The 18,108-nt window shown below is 38.5% G+C and overlaps 2 protein-coding genes across 3 annotated transcripts in view; both read left to right on the plus strand.

Annotated features, from left to right (window-relative positions):
* The first annotated feature begins 543 nt into the window (after positions 1-543).
* smim32 (small integral membrane protein 32) lies at positions 544-1,675 on the plus strand. Its single transcript, XM_088009236.1, has one exon. It carries the CDS (start codon positions 701-703, stop codon positions 1,046-1,048), a length of 348 nt encoding a protein of 115 aa, XP_087865362.1. The 5' UTR covers positions 544-700; the 3' UTR covers positions 1,049-1,675.
* Positions 1,676-4,040: 2,365 nt separating this feature from the next.
* The window catches only part of diaph1 (diaphanous related formin 1), a 64,620-nt gene continuing 50,552 nt past the window's right edge, over positions 4,041-18,108 (plus strand). For both annotated transcript variants that reach the window (XM_088009550.1, XM_088009551.1), the window contains exon 1: positions 4,041-4,812. In XM_088009550.1, the coding sequence (XP_087865676.1) occupies positions 4,702-4,812 (111 nt within the window). In that variant the 5' untranslated portion in view covers positions 4,041-4,701. The remainder of the gene's footprint in view (positions 4,813-18,108) is intronic.

The raw sequence follows: 18,108 nt of genomic DNA on the forward strand, positions 1-18,108 counted from the left end.
CATGCAGGCGGTCCGCGACGCGCAAGCCTGGCTACATGTGTGCGCACCGGCGGCGCTCGTCGCTCAACTTCAAATCCCCAATTCATCTGGATATTGTTCTCGTAGAAATAGTGTGGGCTGTGAAACGGGACGATTGCTAGTGAGACAATGTTTTGGTCTGGTACCGTCTCCACACGTGGATTTGGTTGCATCCTCTTAATGTGACGGGGGACGGCGTTACAGCTGCCACCAGGACCCACTCAGCACGCGTGGACGCCGATAAGAAGCTGTCGACGGAGCGACGGAGGGGCCAACTCGTCCTTGGCGGCGCTGGATCAGAGTCGGGGACGCTGAGGAATGCGGATCCGAGATTTTGACTTCTTCAGATCACCTGCGGAACTCTTCGCAGCTCACACCAAGTAAATTATTATTATTATTATTCTTTCTGGGGAATAATCAGTGTTATAAGGCCACTATCTCCTGTTAGAACCTACTTGACTACTTTATGGTTTATTTCGCTATATTGCTGAATACAATTGTTTTTGACGGGATATTTGGAAAAAAAAAGAGAAAAAAAACATTTCTACTCTGAAGCTGGTTCTTCTTTCTTTCTTTTTTTCTTTTTTTTGAGCTGTCAGTCAGTTGTATAATTTGTTTGTTTGTTTGTTTGTTTGTTTGTTTGTTCTCCTGCAGCCGACCTTCGGTGAACCCACAGGGCGTCATGTTGAGACAGATCCTCCTGAACTCCACCGACTCCCCGGACTTCGACCTGGTGCTCATGGCCCAGTCCACGACGCACGCCCCTTCCTCCCTAAACGCCTCCAACGGCGGCTCGGTGAGCGTGGCCGCCCTTCTGAGACCCACCACGGGGAGGGGCGGCGGCGGAGGGGGCCTCCGTGAGGGCGAGCTGCACAAACCGGACCTGATCACCTACATCGTCATGTGCCTACTGCTTTTCCTGCTGGTCCTGCTGATTGTGTTCTTCATCAACTGCCAGCTGCGGAACTCCTTCTTCGCCTCCATGCCATATGACAGGTCACTGAGAGAGGCCCGGACCTCCTACAAATAACCTCCCACCCCCCACACACACAAGGGACAAAGCTCTGGCGCTCATGTTGTTTAGTGAACTTCTTCTGGTTGCGCATTTTGCTGGATCTCTTACCTGGAATGTTATCAGTTGCGATAGATGCTGCCCGCAGGCCTGAAACTGACATATAAAAACACTTCAGTGCTGTGACAGGTGGAAAGATAAAAGGGGGACCTCAGAAATGATTCATTAATCATAGGCCTGTGCTTTCTGCTAATCTAAATAATGAAACGTGAAACAATCCTCTGCCGTGATTCACCGGCAGCTCTCCACAAAACGGAAGCCAATTTTTTCCAGGATCCTCATTCCAGTTAGTCGTTCCAGCATTAACTCATCCAACTGCTTACAAATCTGACATGGCGCCTGCACTTTGCATCACAGAACTGAGCCCCGGGCCTGTTTTCCTTCATGAAAACATGGCTCACAATGTGTCAACATAGGAACTACTGTTCTAGTCTGTACAAAAGTATTTTGTAATACTGTAACTGGACTGTCTTGTCTTGTAAGACAATTAGGATACAATCTGAAAAGTTTTTTTTTTCAACTGTAAAATGATCAAATGACAGATTATAGTGGCTATATATTGTTGTATAAAGATACTGAAATGTCTTCTGTTGTTTTGTTTTTTTTGGTTGTGCACCTGTGACCGAATAATACAGGAGAAGATGTTGCAAACTGCTGACGTGAAAGGCCAACTGTTTATCATTTATTACACCCACAGAGGCATTTTACACACAGTGCCGCAGGACTGCAAGCCTTATCACTTTTATAATTAACTTCTCATAGACAATTTTTAGCTTCATAACCGTGATAGGGGATGACGACTTGTGGCGGAGTCCTGTGCGATAAAGCAGACCAAAGTGTTGGCTTTTTTCAGTGTCGCCGGTGATTTGCAAATCCTCCCCAATCTTGTTATTGGGAAACATCACTCACATACCACGACAGAAAAAATAAGCTTGTCTTTGTGATCCTGTCTCTCTTACTGTGTGAGTGATAGAGAGAGAGAGAGAGATTATGTGCGCTTACAAGTTTGTGTATGTCTGAGTCAAAGTTATGCAATGAAACATACAGCCAAAATAATACCGAACACTCATTCTGTCAAAGGTTCGTCTGTATGTTTTTAACAGATATGAAAGTCAACACATAGAATGTTTGCTTATTTTGTACCTAAGATGAATTGCAACTTCTTTGAAAATGTATGTTTAAAAAATGTACTTGCAGTTGTAATGCTTTCTAAAGTCAGAATCGAGATCCAGTCCTCCAATTTAGCATGTAACACCAGCATGAATCCATTCCCTTGTCACCTTGAAATAACTGCCGTTTACATTTTGACCACACGGTGGAGCCCCAGGTCCTATTATGTGTATGCGTGGTTGCAGAGCAAAATGCTGAAGGGCTGCAACCACTGCAGGAAAGGAGGACTCACACGTTGTTTCATAAAAAAAAAAAAGAGTTCAGGCGTTGAAACACACATGCTTACAGAAGGAAAAGGATGAAAACTGAAATGTGGGCCATTTCACAGGGCGATACAATATGCCTTTGATAATTTCAACACATACATACTTAAGAGCACGATGGTTGATTATTCCCTTGCAAAATAAACTAAGTTGCCTTTGTATTACCAAGGAGGTTGGGACCCTAGGAGAATTAAGAGTTGTGGGGTTTTTTTTGTTACTGCTAAACTTGGAGTATTTAGCCTGTAGCTTTTTCCATCCTCCTGAGATCAGAGTTCTTCCACGTCCTTGCTGTTTCACCGACATGGGTTGCAGCAAACTTTAAACAAGCTAGCTTTAAACAAGCTAATGGCTTTCTTTCAACATTGCACTTTCTTTTTGCTACTCCTCCATAAACACCAGATTTGTGTGGTGCACAAATATTAGTTCTTCAGTCTATTCTCCCACCACATCTGTGGATCTACCGGTCCTTGAGATTTACAATGGACCTATTTTCTTTTTTGTTGATTGATGCTCTTCTTGCCAGGCCTGTCACGTTAAGTGGATGCCTGGTTTCGGGATGCTTGTAGCTCTCCCATACTCTTTACATTTTCAGATTTTTGGAGTGCCATAGGGATGTTTAAAGCTTGGGATACAGTTGTAGAAACTATGCTTTAAATTTCTCTAGGTGTTTACATATCAACTGTAACCATGGAGGAAGCACAGGCAAAATAAACCTGTCTGGTGTTCCTTGGCTTTCATGATGCAGTCCATTCAATGTTCTCTCTCAAAAAAAAAGCTCTTCACAGAACAGGAGTTATTTCTACTCAATTCAGTTTATATTTCCTATTAACAGTCTCCAGACAAAAAAAAATCTATTTAATTCAATCACACATACATTCTAATTAATCCTAGTTATCAAATAGTACAGTATGCTCAATTAATTATTCAAAGTAGTTTAAAAAGCTTATATCTAAGGAAGCCCAGCAGACAATCATGGGATTAAGCTACAAACAAGTGGGCTCTTTTTAGTAATTAGGTCAATTTTCAACTTTAATGCAATGGAAGTTATTTCAAGGTATCTGATTAAAAGGGGATGAATAGAATTTAAATTATTTTATTGTTTAATTTTCCAATTTGCATTCTTTTTTGTCCATTTAACAAAAATGAAATTGTTTAAGCTGGTATGTTTAAAAAAAAAACCCCTAATAATGTAACATTTTTGCTTCCAATGTAGTAGAATGAAAGAAAACAACAACAAAAACAAACAAACTTTTAGCCAGGCGCTGCACCTTACTCATATCACGTTTGAGCTTATTCTTTTTTAATTGTTCTAGAATTTAATTGACTTCTTTGATATTTTAAAATCTAGATTATGACACAAAGTGAAAGAGAATTCCCCATGTTGTTTCCCTTATTGTTGTTTGGTGATGCTGCTTATGCTCGATAAGACGTAATGATCGGTGTTTTTTTTTGCCCTGTGCAGTGATCTGTCAGTTAAGTCGGCTCAGGTGAAGCTTAAGGGCGCATGCTCCGCCCACTCACCAGGACTGTCAAAGAACAGGAAGAAGTAGTCTACCGTTGAAACTACTCGCTTCTCCGCTGTCACACAGGGGTTAAAAAGTTACCTAAACTTTGTTGAGCAGCCATGGAAACCAATATTAGACACACCATCGATTCTGGTCATCTTTAACGCCGACTCCGCGTTGTTGTTACCGAAACAACGGGTGGAAGTGGACGCGCAGGCTTTTTGTTCCGCTTTAACTAACTAATTACTGGAGCCCACGGGCTAGCCCGGGCTAAAGCTAACGTTAGCTCTTTTTGTACCGCATATTTGAGGGGTTTGATGTTGTTTCTTAACTCAGTGGCTGGTGTAACCTATAGGAAGTAACAGCGTTAGGTGCTCGTTGATATTCCACAGGCGCAACAAGTTGTTTTCGTGCTTCTTGACTCGAGTACTTCGGCTTATGCTTTGAATTTCCCTCCTTTGGTCATACACACGGGGCGGCTTTGCGAGAGGGTCGCTTGGCTGTGTACCAAATTACTAGCAGACCTGTGCTAATTGTGGCTAACTAGCTGAGATACTAGCACTAGACCTTTGGGAATACACTTTCCCACCCAAGCTAGACAACTTTGCAGGGGAAGAACACCCGCTACATGAGTCAATCTGTACGTCAAATTCAAACGGATTAATCTACCAATATGGATCAAAACACGGGGAGTTCGGCTTCATTTGCTGGATCCAAGAAAGAGAAGGATAAGAAATCAAAGAAGAAGGACAAGGACGAGGATGGAGATGGGAAAAAGAAATTTGTGAGTATCTCATTTGACTGAACTTCACGCATTTTTATCTTTCTTAGTCATCTGTAGAGTTGGGCCCAGGTGTTGCACCAAACTCTACACACGCTGCTGGTCAGGGTTTCTTCTCAAGTTTCACACAGACACCCTACCTGTAATTACGGTAACCTCTCCAGGCTATTCACCGGCTGTTACTAGCTTCAGATATTGCCCTGTGTGTGTATACATGGTTGAGGTCATAGTTCTGGCTACATATGAGGAAGTTATTGACTCTTCACTCTTTTTTTTTTTTAAAGTTCAACTCATTTCTGCATCTGAGGCTTATACATTCCTGACTGATTGCAACATGCCAACACAGGACTTCAACTTTTGTCTGAGCACAGCACACACCCCTTTATGGTTGTATTCTTTTCTACAGAAGCGGTGTATTCCCATCCGTCTCTAAATAAAACAGTCCATGCCGAAGAATGTTTTTAAATGAATTAACTTAACTTTCAGTTTATAGGTGTGGCTACAATTTTAAGCAGATTACTTAGTATGGATTTTTCCCTGGCTGTGTCAGCTCCTATGACTCAGGGTGCTGATTGGATGGCAGCACTGAAGTAAGAGTCAACACGGTGATGAAGTTTGTCATCGGCCTGGGCAAACTCTTGTGCAACTTTATCCTCTGGTCACCTCTAGCAGCGGGTGAAAGCTGATATTGATTACAAAACGTAGCCATAGAGTGCGCAGACCAACTCAACTTTTCTATGTCTTTACCGAATGCACACATTTAAAAAGAAAAAAAAATAAATTGTCTTTTATCATCAGGGCTTCGACAGCCTAAATACCAGGCAGCTGGTGCAGATAAAATTCTTGAGGTTTATCATGATTGGTTTGCATGTCCAGAGTTGGTATGCTAGCTCAGTTTTTCACAATTTCATAATGCTGCATGAATGGTCAGCTTTTGTATGTGTTGAACTGCTCATATTGTGAGATAAATGTATTTTGTAGGCAAGTGGAGTTTTATATCCGCATTCAGACCTTTAATGCATCTAAATAATAATATACAAAGTTATTATGTATTGTATACCTTCATCATTTAGGTGTAGTATAAGTAAATATTTAACATACAGAGTAGTTATGTATTTATCTAGTTAAAATAACACCTGCATGGGAGGCTGGATGTGGGTGTGGTTTATTTAAAAAGGAGAATTATCCCTAATACTGGTTGCTCTGTCATTTTGTAACTTTACAGGACATTTCAAATAATAAACTTGTTAGTAGATTGAATACCTAGCAAATAATACATTACTGAAACTAAAGAGGCTCAGTATTTGACTTGGTGACAACATGCATCCATTTCTTAATATTGTTTAAAAAAAATAAATACAAGGTTAAGCTATTATCTTGTCTGAACAGTACTGTAGTGTTGTAAAATCATTTAAGGGTTGTTTCAGATTTTCTAATTGATTGTCACATTACTTCAATTAAAAATGGGACAACTTATTTTTCCACAGACAGTGCAACATGTAGACAAAAAAAAAGTAATCTTTAATACAAAGTTAAAAAAATCAAGACAACTTTTTTTTTTATATATAAATTAGCTTACTCGTGTATTGGGCTCATTGCATCTAAATGGGGTGCGCAGCAGGCAGCATTCTTCACAGCTAAGGATTTGATCCAAAGGTGTGCTTGCATTTCATGGAAATTGTATTATATTTCCGTTAGCTCTTGGATTCTCAGAATTACCATAATAACCAGTCAGCACTTTTTTTTTGTATCTCCCATTCTGTTACTGACAGCTGTGTTACCCAAGTTTCTTTTCACTGTAGAAATCCGCTATATACTTAAATTTTTAGATAGATAGTCCACACTTAAATTTCCAGGCAGGGCTTAGCTTCTGCTGTCTCTTTTTTTCTTTCTGGCTACAGACTCATGCTCCAAGATGAGCACACTGAAGAAAAGCAAAGCAGATACATGGAGATGATGTATTTCATCTCCATGTATTGCAGGCTGCCTCCAGTAGCCAATCACCATCACTTTTCCTATTTGTTGTTTGACCTCCCTTCCCAGCATTTGTGCTTTTATTGTTCGGAGGCTGCCAGATTTTGACGTTTTGTTTCTGGCTTAGCTTGGCCAGGTTCCCTTCCCTCCAGTTTCCTTTGTGAGGTAAACCCCTCCCCTTGCCCAATGGCTGCTGGAGATTGCAGCTTCAGCATGATTTAGATATGGTTGTCAAGAAAAGATAATATTTAAAAATACATGTTTTTCTTTACTTTGATCAACAGTAAACAAATTATTATTTTTTTCAATTTGTGAAATAAATTAGATTTCATTATGCTCTAAAACTCTCATATTAGTAGGTACAGCCAATGCTTGGGCAACAATATACCAACTTGAAAATGTTCAATCTTAGTGCTTAGACTTTTTTAAAGACTGTGCTCTTATTTAAGAATCAAAATCAGTTTTATTTACCAGATGTGAGCAGAATAAAACAATCTTGAATCTCTTTGAAGTTGTTTTGATATTTGGACATTCTAGTGTATCAATTGTATCAAAATGGTGGCTGTGCAACTCCACTGTCCGGGCTGCTGCACACATGTGCTTCTGAGTTCCACCTTTTTCCTTCCACATAATTAGGTCATGAATTACATTAGGAAAATCAAGTTTTGATGTTTGTTAATTTCTCCCACCTAGTTTGTGTGGGGGTCAAAATGGGATTTTAAAAACTGCAAAATAATAAAATAAAAATAATTAAGGAAACTTAATAAAATGTCACATTTTTTGGTGGTGTGTCTAAATCTTTTTTAGCTATAATTTAATGAAATATTTAAATACCCTTTATTGTTGAGACTATTTTTTTTTAATTTACTGGTACAATTATCATCTCATGCAAAAAGACAACCCCTCTCAACATATATAATGTTGAGAGTGTTTGGGCAAAAGACCTTTACTGAACCAGTTTTTCAATATGGGTGTTTAAAGTATGGTGCTTTGTCCTGACCTTTGATAATGTAGGTCACACTAATGAGCTGATTCTTTCAAGTCAGCATTTCCTGATCATTAAATAAATTCTCTTCCCATGCCTTCCCAAGAAAAACAGCAGATCTGTTACTTAGCTTGACTATGCAAGTTTACAAGTTGGCTCCAAGATGTTAAACCCAATTAAGTTTTTTTTTTTTTTTATTGCAACTTGGAGTTGTATAAACTTGAGATGAACTTGTTTTACAGAGTGACATCAGTGCTCAGCTGTTTTTCCTGTTCTACTGACTGCTCTGATTTTATCATAATTCTTCACCTCATTCAGGTGAAACCAGTAAACGGAAGAGAAATGTGTCACACCTATGTGTGCGTTTTGTCTATACAGCTTGTTGCATGGAAACCTAATCAAAATGATCTCGGATAACCAACATGATTTTGTCACTGAATCAGTCTGTCACTCGCTAGTCAATTTTAGCCAAAAATGTTACAAATAATTACATTATTTGTAACATTGTTACATTGTTGCATTATTTTATGACAGCTTGGTCTTTTTTATATGCTCATTAGCTCAGGTACAGCAGATCTTATCAACCCATATCTGATCTTAAAGATAATAACTGAAGCTGCCACAGAAAAAAAAAAAATCTAATTCTTCTCTGGAAAATGTAACTTGAAGATGTGTTTGACAGGAGTGATGCATCTTCCTCCATATCTACAGGTGTGTCAGGTATTTGGTTCGAAACCAAAAGTGAATCTTCCAAAAGTCCCATCTATATTAGGTCCAGAGAGACAGACGGTCAGCATATATAAATGCTGTTGATGTAAACATGCCTTCTGGCTCAAGCCAGCAGGCAGACAAAGTGGGGATTAGCCAGGGATCACGACCTTGGATAGTTGTTTGGGATACAAGGTGAATTCTAGATCACAGATTTTGGCCTGGAGTCTTTGTTTTTCAGTGTCCAGCACCGTTTTCCCTGCAGATTTAGTGTCTTGCATCATATAATGAGGTGTAAGTGTATCTCTTTTGATGTTTGACACTTTTCTTCAAAAAGCAGAAGTACTTGCATTTGAAAATGTGGCTTTTCCTAGGGGTTGGTAATGTGCAGAATGTATTTAAAGTAGTCAGCTTTCTTCAAAGTGTTAACTGGGAGAAAGAGCAGTGACGGTGAAAGATAGACAACCTGATTATTTCTGAACATTCCTGGGCTGAAGTTCTATGATGAAAGAGTTGTTTAACAACTGCATAGAGTTACTTGAAGTCCGATGACTTTTCTTTTTCCTGTTATAATTAACACTGCTGCTCTGGTCTCTGTCCATGTTTATTGGAGATTTGTAATAGTTATGGGCTTGACACACGGGGAGCAACATTGCTCTCTCTCCATTCAATTTCTATGGAACTTGTGTGATGAGGTGACAATTGCCTTCCCTCCTCCAGCCAAGCGACCAGCGAAATTTGTGCCTGTGAAATTTTGAGCTTATACACGTGCACGTGCAGGCAAGCGATGCAACAAACGAGAGTATCAACATTTTCAACCTTTATCTCTGCTGTTGCTTTCCGTTTGTTGGGGAAAAGTTTCAAAATGTTCAACTTCTGTTCAACTTTTATCGCTTTTGTTAAATTTTTGCTTCTGTTGCGTCCTGTTTGTCCTGTTTGGAAAACTGTCACTTTTGTTCCCCGTATCAAGTCCTTTAGGGTTGAACTCAAAATTCTTTGTACACCAGCAGTAATTTTTAAAATTTTAACAAGACGCCCCTCTTGATTGGAACTCGGATTCCATTTAAGGGTGGCAAAATTGGTCCTCATTTTTATTTTTTATTGTTCATCTCTAAGGTTTTATTGGCTCTATGGCTTTTATTTGACAGTTGCCAGACAGGAAAGTGGATTACAAGAGAGAGGGAAGACATGAGGCAAAGGTCATTAGGCCTGTGACGGCCAAGTTGAGGAGTAAGGCCTCTATACCTGGGTTGCGATTTACCCCGGTGCCACTGCCATGCCCATATTTCTTATCAAAAATCTGCAGATAAGGGTGATGGAGGCTTTCTAGCCTCAGAGATTTGGAGCTCATCACCAAAATAATCAAATAGCATAGAAAACCTGCAAGAAGCTGTACTGCAATTATAGGAAGGTTCTGGTTCTTGGAATGGCAACAAACATTGACTAATTTCTTCAAATAAATGACATTTAGAAATTGTGTGTTCCATTTGTCCATAAATTTATGGTTTCCTTATACTGTTTACAGATGACTCTAACTTTTAATTTGCTAATAAACTATTTATTTCTCAAAATACTATAGAAACCATTTGTTTAATGAACACCTGGTCATATTGTGTTGGATGTATTTACGCCTAAAAATGTAACCCGTTATGCTTGTTTTCTGCAAGAAAACATGATGTGCTTTAAATAACTTTGTTCTAACAACTTGTCACTTTAACATGGTTGTGATGTCTGGCTTGTGTGGGCGCTCTCATACTGTCAGCTATAGTCATTGGGTGTTTTTTTGTTTTTTTTTGGTATGTTGGGCTGTAAATAATTTTGGTCAGTTGTTACCATTCAGCACCTGTGTGTTGTCAGGTGGGATTTTCAATATACCAGAATTGTGAGTTACTGCTGGTTTAAATTTTTTTTTATCAGTTTAAAGTACTTTTTTTTTTTTTTTTTTTTTTTTTACAAATTTAGCCATAATTTTTATCCTGGACTTTTTAAAAGTAACTCCAGTTTTTCAATTATGTAGAGAATACAGCACAGAAACACTGGTCCAGGTGTAACGTCTGTGAGAAGAACAGTTAATAGCAGCAATATCTGCAGATGACAGTTTTAAGAGTAATCGAAGTTGCATAACAATTTGGAAAAAGTTCTGAATTTTTAGAATGTGCTAAGTAGTTTCCAAGTAAACGTGAAGTCGAGATATTCATGTCATGCTAATGAGCCAAAGGAACTGACCAATAGAACGGTTTAAGAGAGCAGCTGACTTTTTCCACAGCAGATGGTAGAACATGAAGGGGATCAGTTATGTTGCAGAGATGGAGAAATCACTGCATGGCAGAGCACTTGTCAGATTCTATAGATTTAACAGAGACATGTTTCCACACCGACTAATCAGCAGCAAGTAGCCTAATTAAGAGAAAAGCATGAAGATATAACCGTGAGAATGTTTTAATATGTTCTAAAGCAGTGTTTCTCAGTTGCAGTCCTCAGGGACCACTGCCCTGCATATTTTAAATGTCTACTAATTTAAATGATTGCACGACATCCTCTACAGCCATCAAGGGCTGCATAAACCCTGCTAATCACCCACTTATTCAAACCAGGTGTGTGGAAGAAGGGGAACACCTAAATCATACAGGGCAGTGGTCCATGGGACTGAAATTGAAAAACACTTTTTTTAAAGCAATCCAACACTTAAGTTACAGAACCAAATGTTGTGTAATGTAGAAAACCACACCGATTCATGACTGAACAATTCATGCTGTTGTGATCAAAAGTATGCAATTTGCTGTCTCCACAAATTAATCACATGTCTTTAACTGATGTTATAAATTTTAACTTACTCGGTGAATGAGGAAGTACTGTGTGTGGGCACAGATGCATTTTACACACTCACAGGATGTAAATCTAACTAATCAGCCAGTGTTTATGCATCACTGTGCCAGTTTGGCTCTCTGGAGTTTCACTACAAAATGCATGTAGAAAAGTTAGTATCAGTTATATGGTACTACAGAGAGCAGTAAACCAGGCAAGGGGTTCTACTGTGCCGTACTATATGCTGTAAAAGCATGAAGCGCAGACTAAATAATGGAAATTATGGGTTTGTTATGGCTGTTTTCTGTGTTTATGTCCATTCCGGTGTATAAACATAGCGTTGGATGTTTCATATTCATCTTTCAACAGAATGAGAGTTTTTCACTCATCTCTGGCTGGAGTTGATAATGTGCAATCTTTGAGCATTTTTCCACTCTTGGGCTGTTGCTCTCTAAAACCATACATCTTCAAAATAATGGGTTGTTGCACCCTTTTGCAAATGCTTTTAAATGTATTTTTTCTAGAGTGCACAAATAGCCGTAGCTGGATATGAGTTTGAAGTGCTCTTAATCAGTAAGCATCAGCATTATTGCAAAGTGCATCATCTTTCGAGCGTGACATCTTCTCCCTGACTGTGACTTTATGCATCAGTGTGATTACTTCCTGGGGGAACCACCTCAGCAAATGCTTATCCTTCTGTAGTGGCACAAATAAGCAGGCCAGGTCACGACTTCTCAGTCCCTCTTAAATCTGCCTCGAGTGCTCAGAGTCGAGTGGAAAAGGTAAATATGCACTTGTTCTCTGATTCTCCTTGGCATCTTTTTTTTAAACATACCCACTCCTTTTGAACAACAAAAACCCACATGCTGCAACAGACCTGCAACTGTTTGGTGCATCTTGGTGTAACAGGAGCATGCTCTACAGTGAATAGATGTCTTGCCAATATGAAACTAGAGTGTTGAGTAGACTGTTAATAGGAGGGGCTGCTTGGCTTAGACTGTGGTGGTTCACTAAAGAGCAAAACGAGACTAAAGCAGTTATAGGAGAGCTGCACTAAAGAGATTATGATCAGAGTTAATTTTTGAAGTATAATTACTTCGTTGAATAAGAAAAAAAAAAAGAATCAACCATGAGCTCATTTTGACAGCAATGTATTTCTGGCCAAGACTGAAGCATATTCATCACAACTTGAGATGCAGACTTTATTATGCCATAGATGCTTTGAGCATTTATGTTTTATTTCCTCATCAGAATTTTTCTTTCTGCCAAAACATTTAGTGGTGTTTTGGGTCTAGGCGTTAAAAAGGTTATGGAGGTGTTAAGGTCTCACAAGCCACTACATATGGCATCAGAGTTCATGTTGATTTTATAACCTAACCTAGCAAGCTTTTATACCATGAACAGTCATTCATTATTCATGAGTGGACACTACCCCGTGTGTACATTAAAAATTAACACGCAGCATATTAAAGTGTTTTTTAAATGAAGACAGCATATGACAATTTGGTAAACTGTTCTTGAAAACATTAGTAATTGGTAGTGTGTTGGCATTACTGCAGAATTTATGTATTTTCTACATTCTAAGCATTTGTATCTCCCGTCAGTGTCTTTCACCTGGTTGCCAATATTTCTAAATCCCATGCTTCAGGGGAGAAAGTCGCTGACAAATAAAGCAACGTTCTGTAAGCCATTTGGTTTTCCTCTGACAGCTGGAGCTGCTTGTTGCTCCCTTTGTAAAGACCCAAGTGCATGGAGATCCCTCCAGTAGATAGTGCTGTATCAAGTGGACATAATTTCTAAATGCAAAAGCATACAGTATGGCAAATTACTTTCTTCGATTAATCAAGATTAATCCATTATTGAAGTAGCTGTTAACTAATTTAGTCACTGAATAAACATTAACTGAAATGTTCAGCCTATAAAACATCTCATTTGCTGAAAGAACAACACAGTCAGAGCAGTAATTAAGCCAAAATTGTACAAGGAATGTATATGATTGGATTTGAAAAACCCTCTTTGTCTAAATATCTTCTACCCAGAACTCGAGTCGCATAGTTTATCTGGTTCAAATTTTGTAAAAAAACAAAAACCTTTTGCTATCCAATTATTAATTGAAAAATCAGTCAACATTTTAGCCCTTCAAGCAGAAAGAGCTGAGCTTTGTTTTTTCCTAACCTGCATTGTTCGCTACAAAGGATCAAGCTTGTACTTGTAACACAATGTTTGATTTACTAGTTAAAAATTGAAGAGTTGTATGCATTTATGATATAACATGAGCTTGCGAGATTAACTGAAACATCTGAACATGCCAACTCTTTCATCCTGTTAATCGACAGTATCAATAGCATAATCGATTCCTAAAATAATCATTAACTGCTGCCCTAGTCTTGTTAGAAATTATACAACTTTGCAGAGCTCAAATTAAAAATCTCAATCTTATTTCAACAATGATTTCTTACTTTAATAAAAGATCTAATTTGGAATAAAAACTGACTATCCACTTCACATTAACAGCATCTCTGTAAAGAGGATCAGTGGTAAATTTAGTTAAACTCATCATCATGGAGAATCTCGATGCTATGCAAAGCTAAAATATCTCAGTTAAACCAGACCTGAGGAAAGGGAGAATTTCTTTTTTGTTTTAAAAATTTAACTACAGTTTTATCGGTGGATTAGGGATGTGATTTTTGTGTTACATGACACATAGTTATGCTAATGGCTCGTCTGAACTCCAGTAACTGCATAAGAGACACCTTAGCTGAACAGTGGATTAATGCAATGATTCTGCTACAGTCAAATATTTGCCGTTTTATCTCCATACCTCAGATGACTGGTTTCTCTGAACTGCCATTCTATGTGTTTATAACAAAGTTCTTTTTGCAGGCAGGTGGAAGTTGGAATGCGGAGCCTCTACACCTTTTAAATACCTTAGTAAGAATAGATTAAGTTAACTCCGGTGAGTGTTCAAAAGTTTGGGTTGGTATGCATTTTATCACTGTGGAGGTCAAACATTACAATGTGTAACTGACCAACACCCTGTCCTACAGTAAGCTTTATCTCACATTAAGATATTTCACATCGTTGAAGACAAACAATTGTTGACATTCCTGGTCAACAACTCGTATTCCTTTCACCTGCATTGCTTGTTCGCCTCTGTCAGGCTGCCCCAGTGGCGAGTTAGTGACTACAGCGTGTGAATGTGAGGGTGAGAGACTGAATGTAGTGTGAAGCGCTTTGGGGTCCTCTGGACTAGACAAGGTGCTATAAAAGTACAGGCCATTTCACTGTGGCCACACTTTAGAAAGCCCTAGTAGATGTTGCTGAATGCACAATAAATGATTAAGCAGTCAATAGAAACAGTTCTAAAGGCAAATTCAAAATTTTTCATTATGCCATAAATTACCCCTAGACGTTTAATGATAGCTTGCCATCTGTCATTAGTAATTCTGTCTCACTAGATTTTTTTTTTTTATCATCAAATTTAATATAAACAGAATTCTCAAAGAAAAATAATTGCTGGAAATCTGCCATTGTTGCAAATGGCTAAACTATCTTCATCCAGTTGGTGCTAACAATAAGTATAACTGGTTAATTGGCATGACAAACCTTGTGACTCTACATTTGATTTGTTTGAGTGCTTTGTCTAAGCTTTCCTTAGTAACAGGAAGTTTTTGCTTACATGTTTTGTTGCTCCTCCAAATTGACAGGAGGTGGAATTAGCTTTAGGTGCTTTTCCATTTGGAAAACGCAAACTAACAGGATAATGTGTGGTTTGGTTCTCCCCCAGGTAGTGAGCTTCTCCATTACACAGCCTGTTCCTCACTATTGTTGGTGGGCCATTAGAATACCTCTGTGGTCAACTCTCCACTGATGTTTGCAGCAACACTGGTTCTGATGGATTCAAATAAACCCAGATATATCATTTGGCGTTATAGAAATTCATTGCGAGGCCAAATATAATAAAGACTCCACAGCTAAGCTATAATTTTGTTTTGGAGTTTACCCTGAGGTACTCACAAGCTAATCAATGAATACAGTCAGCTGTCAATCAAATCGTCTCAGTGCAGTACTTGGCTCAGTGTGGCTAGTGTTACTCCTGAAGTAAGTACAAAAATCTGAGAACAGCCAGATTTTTTCCATTAGCACGATCTGCTAATGGAAAATTAATCTGGCCGGTGCGGACCGAAACGAAACCGGTGATGGGCGCTCTAATGGAAAAGCGCCTTTTGTTGTCTCAATGCTAATTCAACCTTTTAACTCTTAGGTGTTAAGATTAAAAATCTCAAAGTGGGTCATTCTCACCTGTTAACTGATCCTTAACATAACAAGCTACTACAATACAGGTGTTCATTTGATGCCTAATCACTTCTTTCCCTTGCTCAAGTCACAAAGTGCAGCTGCGTCACCCTTATTTTCACAGCTTCCGGTACAAGTCTGCTTCTTGTAGCTCGCTGCTGTGCTTACACGTGCTTTCTCGTGCAGTGAGGCTCTGGAGAAAACAGAAGTTTCTCTTTCTGTCTGTCGTTTGAGCCGACAATAATGCAGATTTGGTGCCCAGTATTTTTGACTTTTTAAAAAAAATTGTTTTTCCTCATCTCGTATTTGCTAGGTCCCTGTTGAACACAGTTATATTTCTCAAATTCTGAGGGTTGTGACAGGAAGTTGTGCAAAAATAGCAAACAGGATGCTTCCTTATATGTACTCATTATTTCTCACTCTTATCTTTCTCATTCTTCTTTTCCATCAATTGTGTAAATAGGTACCAGTAGGCCTGTAATTATAATGACCCTCCGATGACTTTCTATACTGAAGGCCTGGAAGCTTTAAAGGTCTCTGATGATTGCATCTAGACCAGGGTCTTTGTTACTGTAGTGATCTCAATTTGGGGTCTGACGTCAGTTCATATATTTGTTGTACTGCTAGTTGCACATTGTACAATTAAGTGCACGTTTTCTTGTGGTTGAGCTTGCAAAGCTTTTAATTTACTTCCATTCTAACTAATTTACTGTCGGTTAGAATGAACTTGTGAAAGTTTTTTTTTTTTTTTGTCTAGTTTTATCAACTCAAGAGTTTTCAAAACAATTGGCATATTATCTGCTGTTGCATCATTAGATAAGAAATTGTTAAATTTCTTACTTTTACCTATTTACACGCATGTTTTTGCCAAATGCTCTGCAGTAACTTTTCCTCTCTGAACTTACCCAATCACATAAAGTCACGAGGTCGCAGTCTCCGAGCCTAAATTTTCTTTGTAACCATAATCTTATCATAATGCAGTTTTGCTGATCTTTATTCTGTTTCAGTAACATAGCTTGGCAGTTTAAGTTGACTGAAGAATCTAATCTGCTAACCCTAACCTTCATATCAGACATGTTTTATGTCATGTCTGACAGCAGGGTTTTTTTTTTTAAATAGATCAAGTAGTTTTTTTTTTGTATTTCTGAGCTTTACATAGAACACGTGTGTGTCTCTCTCATATGCTTGTAGACTAGTATAACAGAATCTCTGTCACTGTTTTCATACACATGAATTAATGAATGCTGATGTTTTAAATACACTATACTGAAAATTGCTGAATTGATTAGTTTTTGTAAGATGTATCTTAGGCTTGCTGTGTCCTCAGTAGTGCTGGTTTGACTCTTCAATGGCTTTCTAGTAATTGGGTACTAATAATTAGCAAGTAATAGTTTTCAAGGCTCAGGCTTTCATGATTGTGACTTTCTAATAACAACAAGCCAGGTAACTAGCAGTAAAATGTTATGTAATAAAACTGATTATAATGGCATTTCTAAGTAACTGGAATAAATTAGCTGGAGGATTCTTTTTTCAACTTTTCTGTGCTACTCAAATAGCTGTTTTCTAAAGGGACTTGGTTTGAGGACTGTGCCCAAACATAAGCACTTTTAATCTCCCTATCATTTTGAGCAGTCAGTGAAGAGCTGGTTAGACAGAACAGCTCCTGATCCTCACAGATATGACTGGCCTCACTGTTGTTACCCGTGTCGTAAAGGAGGAGCTTAGTTGGGATTACGGTGTCAGACCTTGTCTCTGTCTCTGTCTTCCCTTTAGTGATTACAGCTAATCTTTTGTCAGCTTTGTGTACCAACAGCACTGTTTCAAGAAAAGGAAGAAAAGCATGATTCGGCTGCAGCAAAATTGTAATTTAATAGAGTAATTCTGTGAACTAGTGCATTGGTTTCCTAAACTTAAATAGTGTAGCTCCAGGTTGTCAGGATAAGATCATGGTGAAAGTTTGACATTTGGATAAGTACATGAATGTAAGCAAGTAAATTTTATTTAGACAGTACCGTTTGCTGAAAAGAGTGACACAGAGTGCTTCACAGGAAAACACAGAACATAAAAGGATACATAAGATGTATTTTAAGAGCATAAAACAATAAAGTAAATGATGGGCAGTAAAAACCCTCACTAACCAGAAAAGAAATGTCATCTGCTTTTTAAAATGATCAATAGTCTAACTAGTTTAATGAGCATCTCAAACTATTTGTGTGCCATTACTTTAAAAGTGACTATCTTCTAATTAGTTCTTGATTAGGGCTATCAACAGAAGATTTGAGTGTTTGCTGAATAGACAGACACTATCTGCCCAACTCTTGTTTTGATAACTGTAGAGGTCTGGAAACCCACCAGTATTATCGTAGTTAAATGTTGGGACAAGTTTAGATTAGCCTTAGTTTAGCAATGCAGTCAGGGAATAAGTCAGCCTCAGGGGGTTTGGCTTAATTGTTTTCACAGCTTCAGCTAGTCCTGGAATTACCTGTAAGCCAGCGAAAAGGCTTCAAATCATATTAGCTAGGGGTGGGAAT

Source organism: Poecilia mexicana, unplaced genomic scaffold, assembly GCF_051168715.1.
Source record: "Poecilia mexicana isolate PSO_F unplaced genomic scaffold, ASM5116871v1 scaffold_10, whole genome shotgun sequence".
NCBI classification, from domain to species: domain Eukaryota; kingdom Metazoa; phylum Chordata; class Actinopteri; order Cyprinodontiformes; family Poeciliidae; genus Poecilia; species Poecilia mexicana.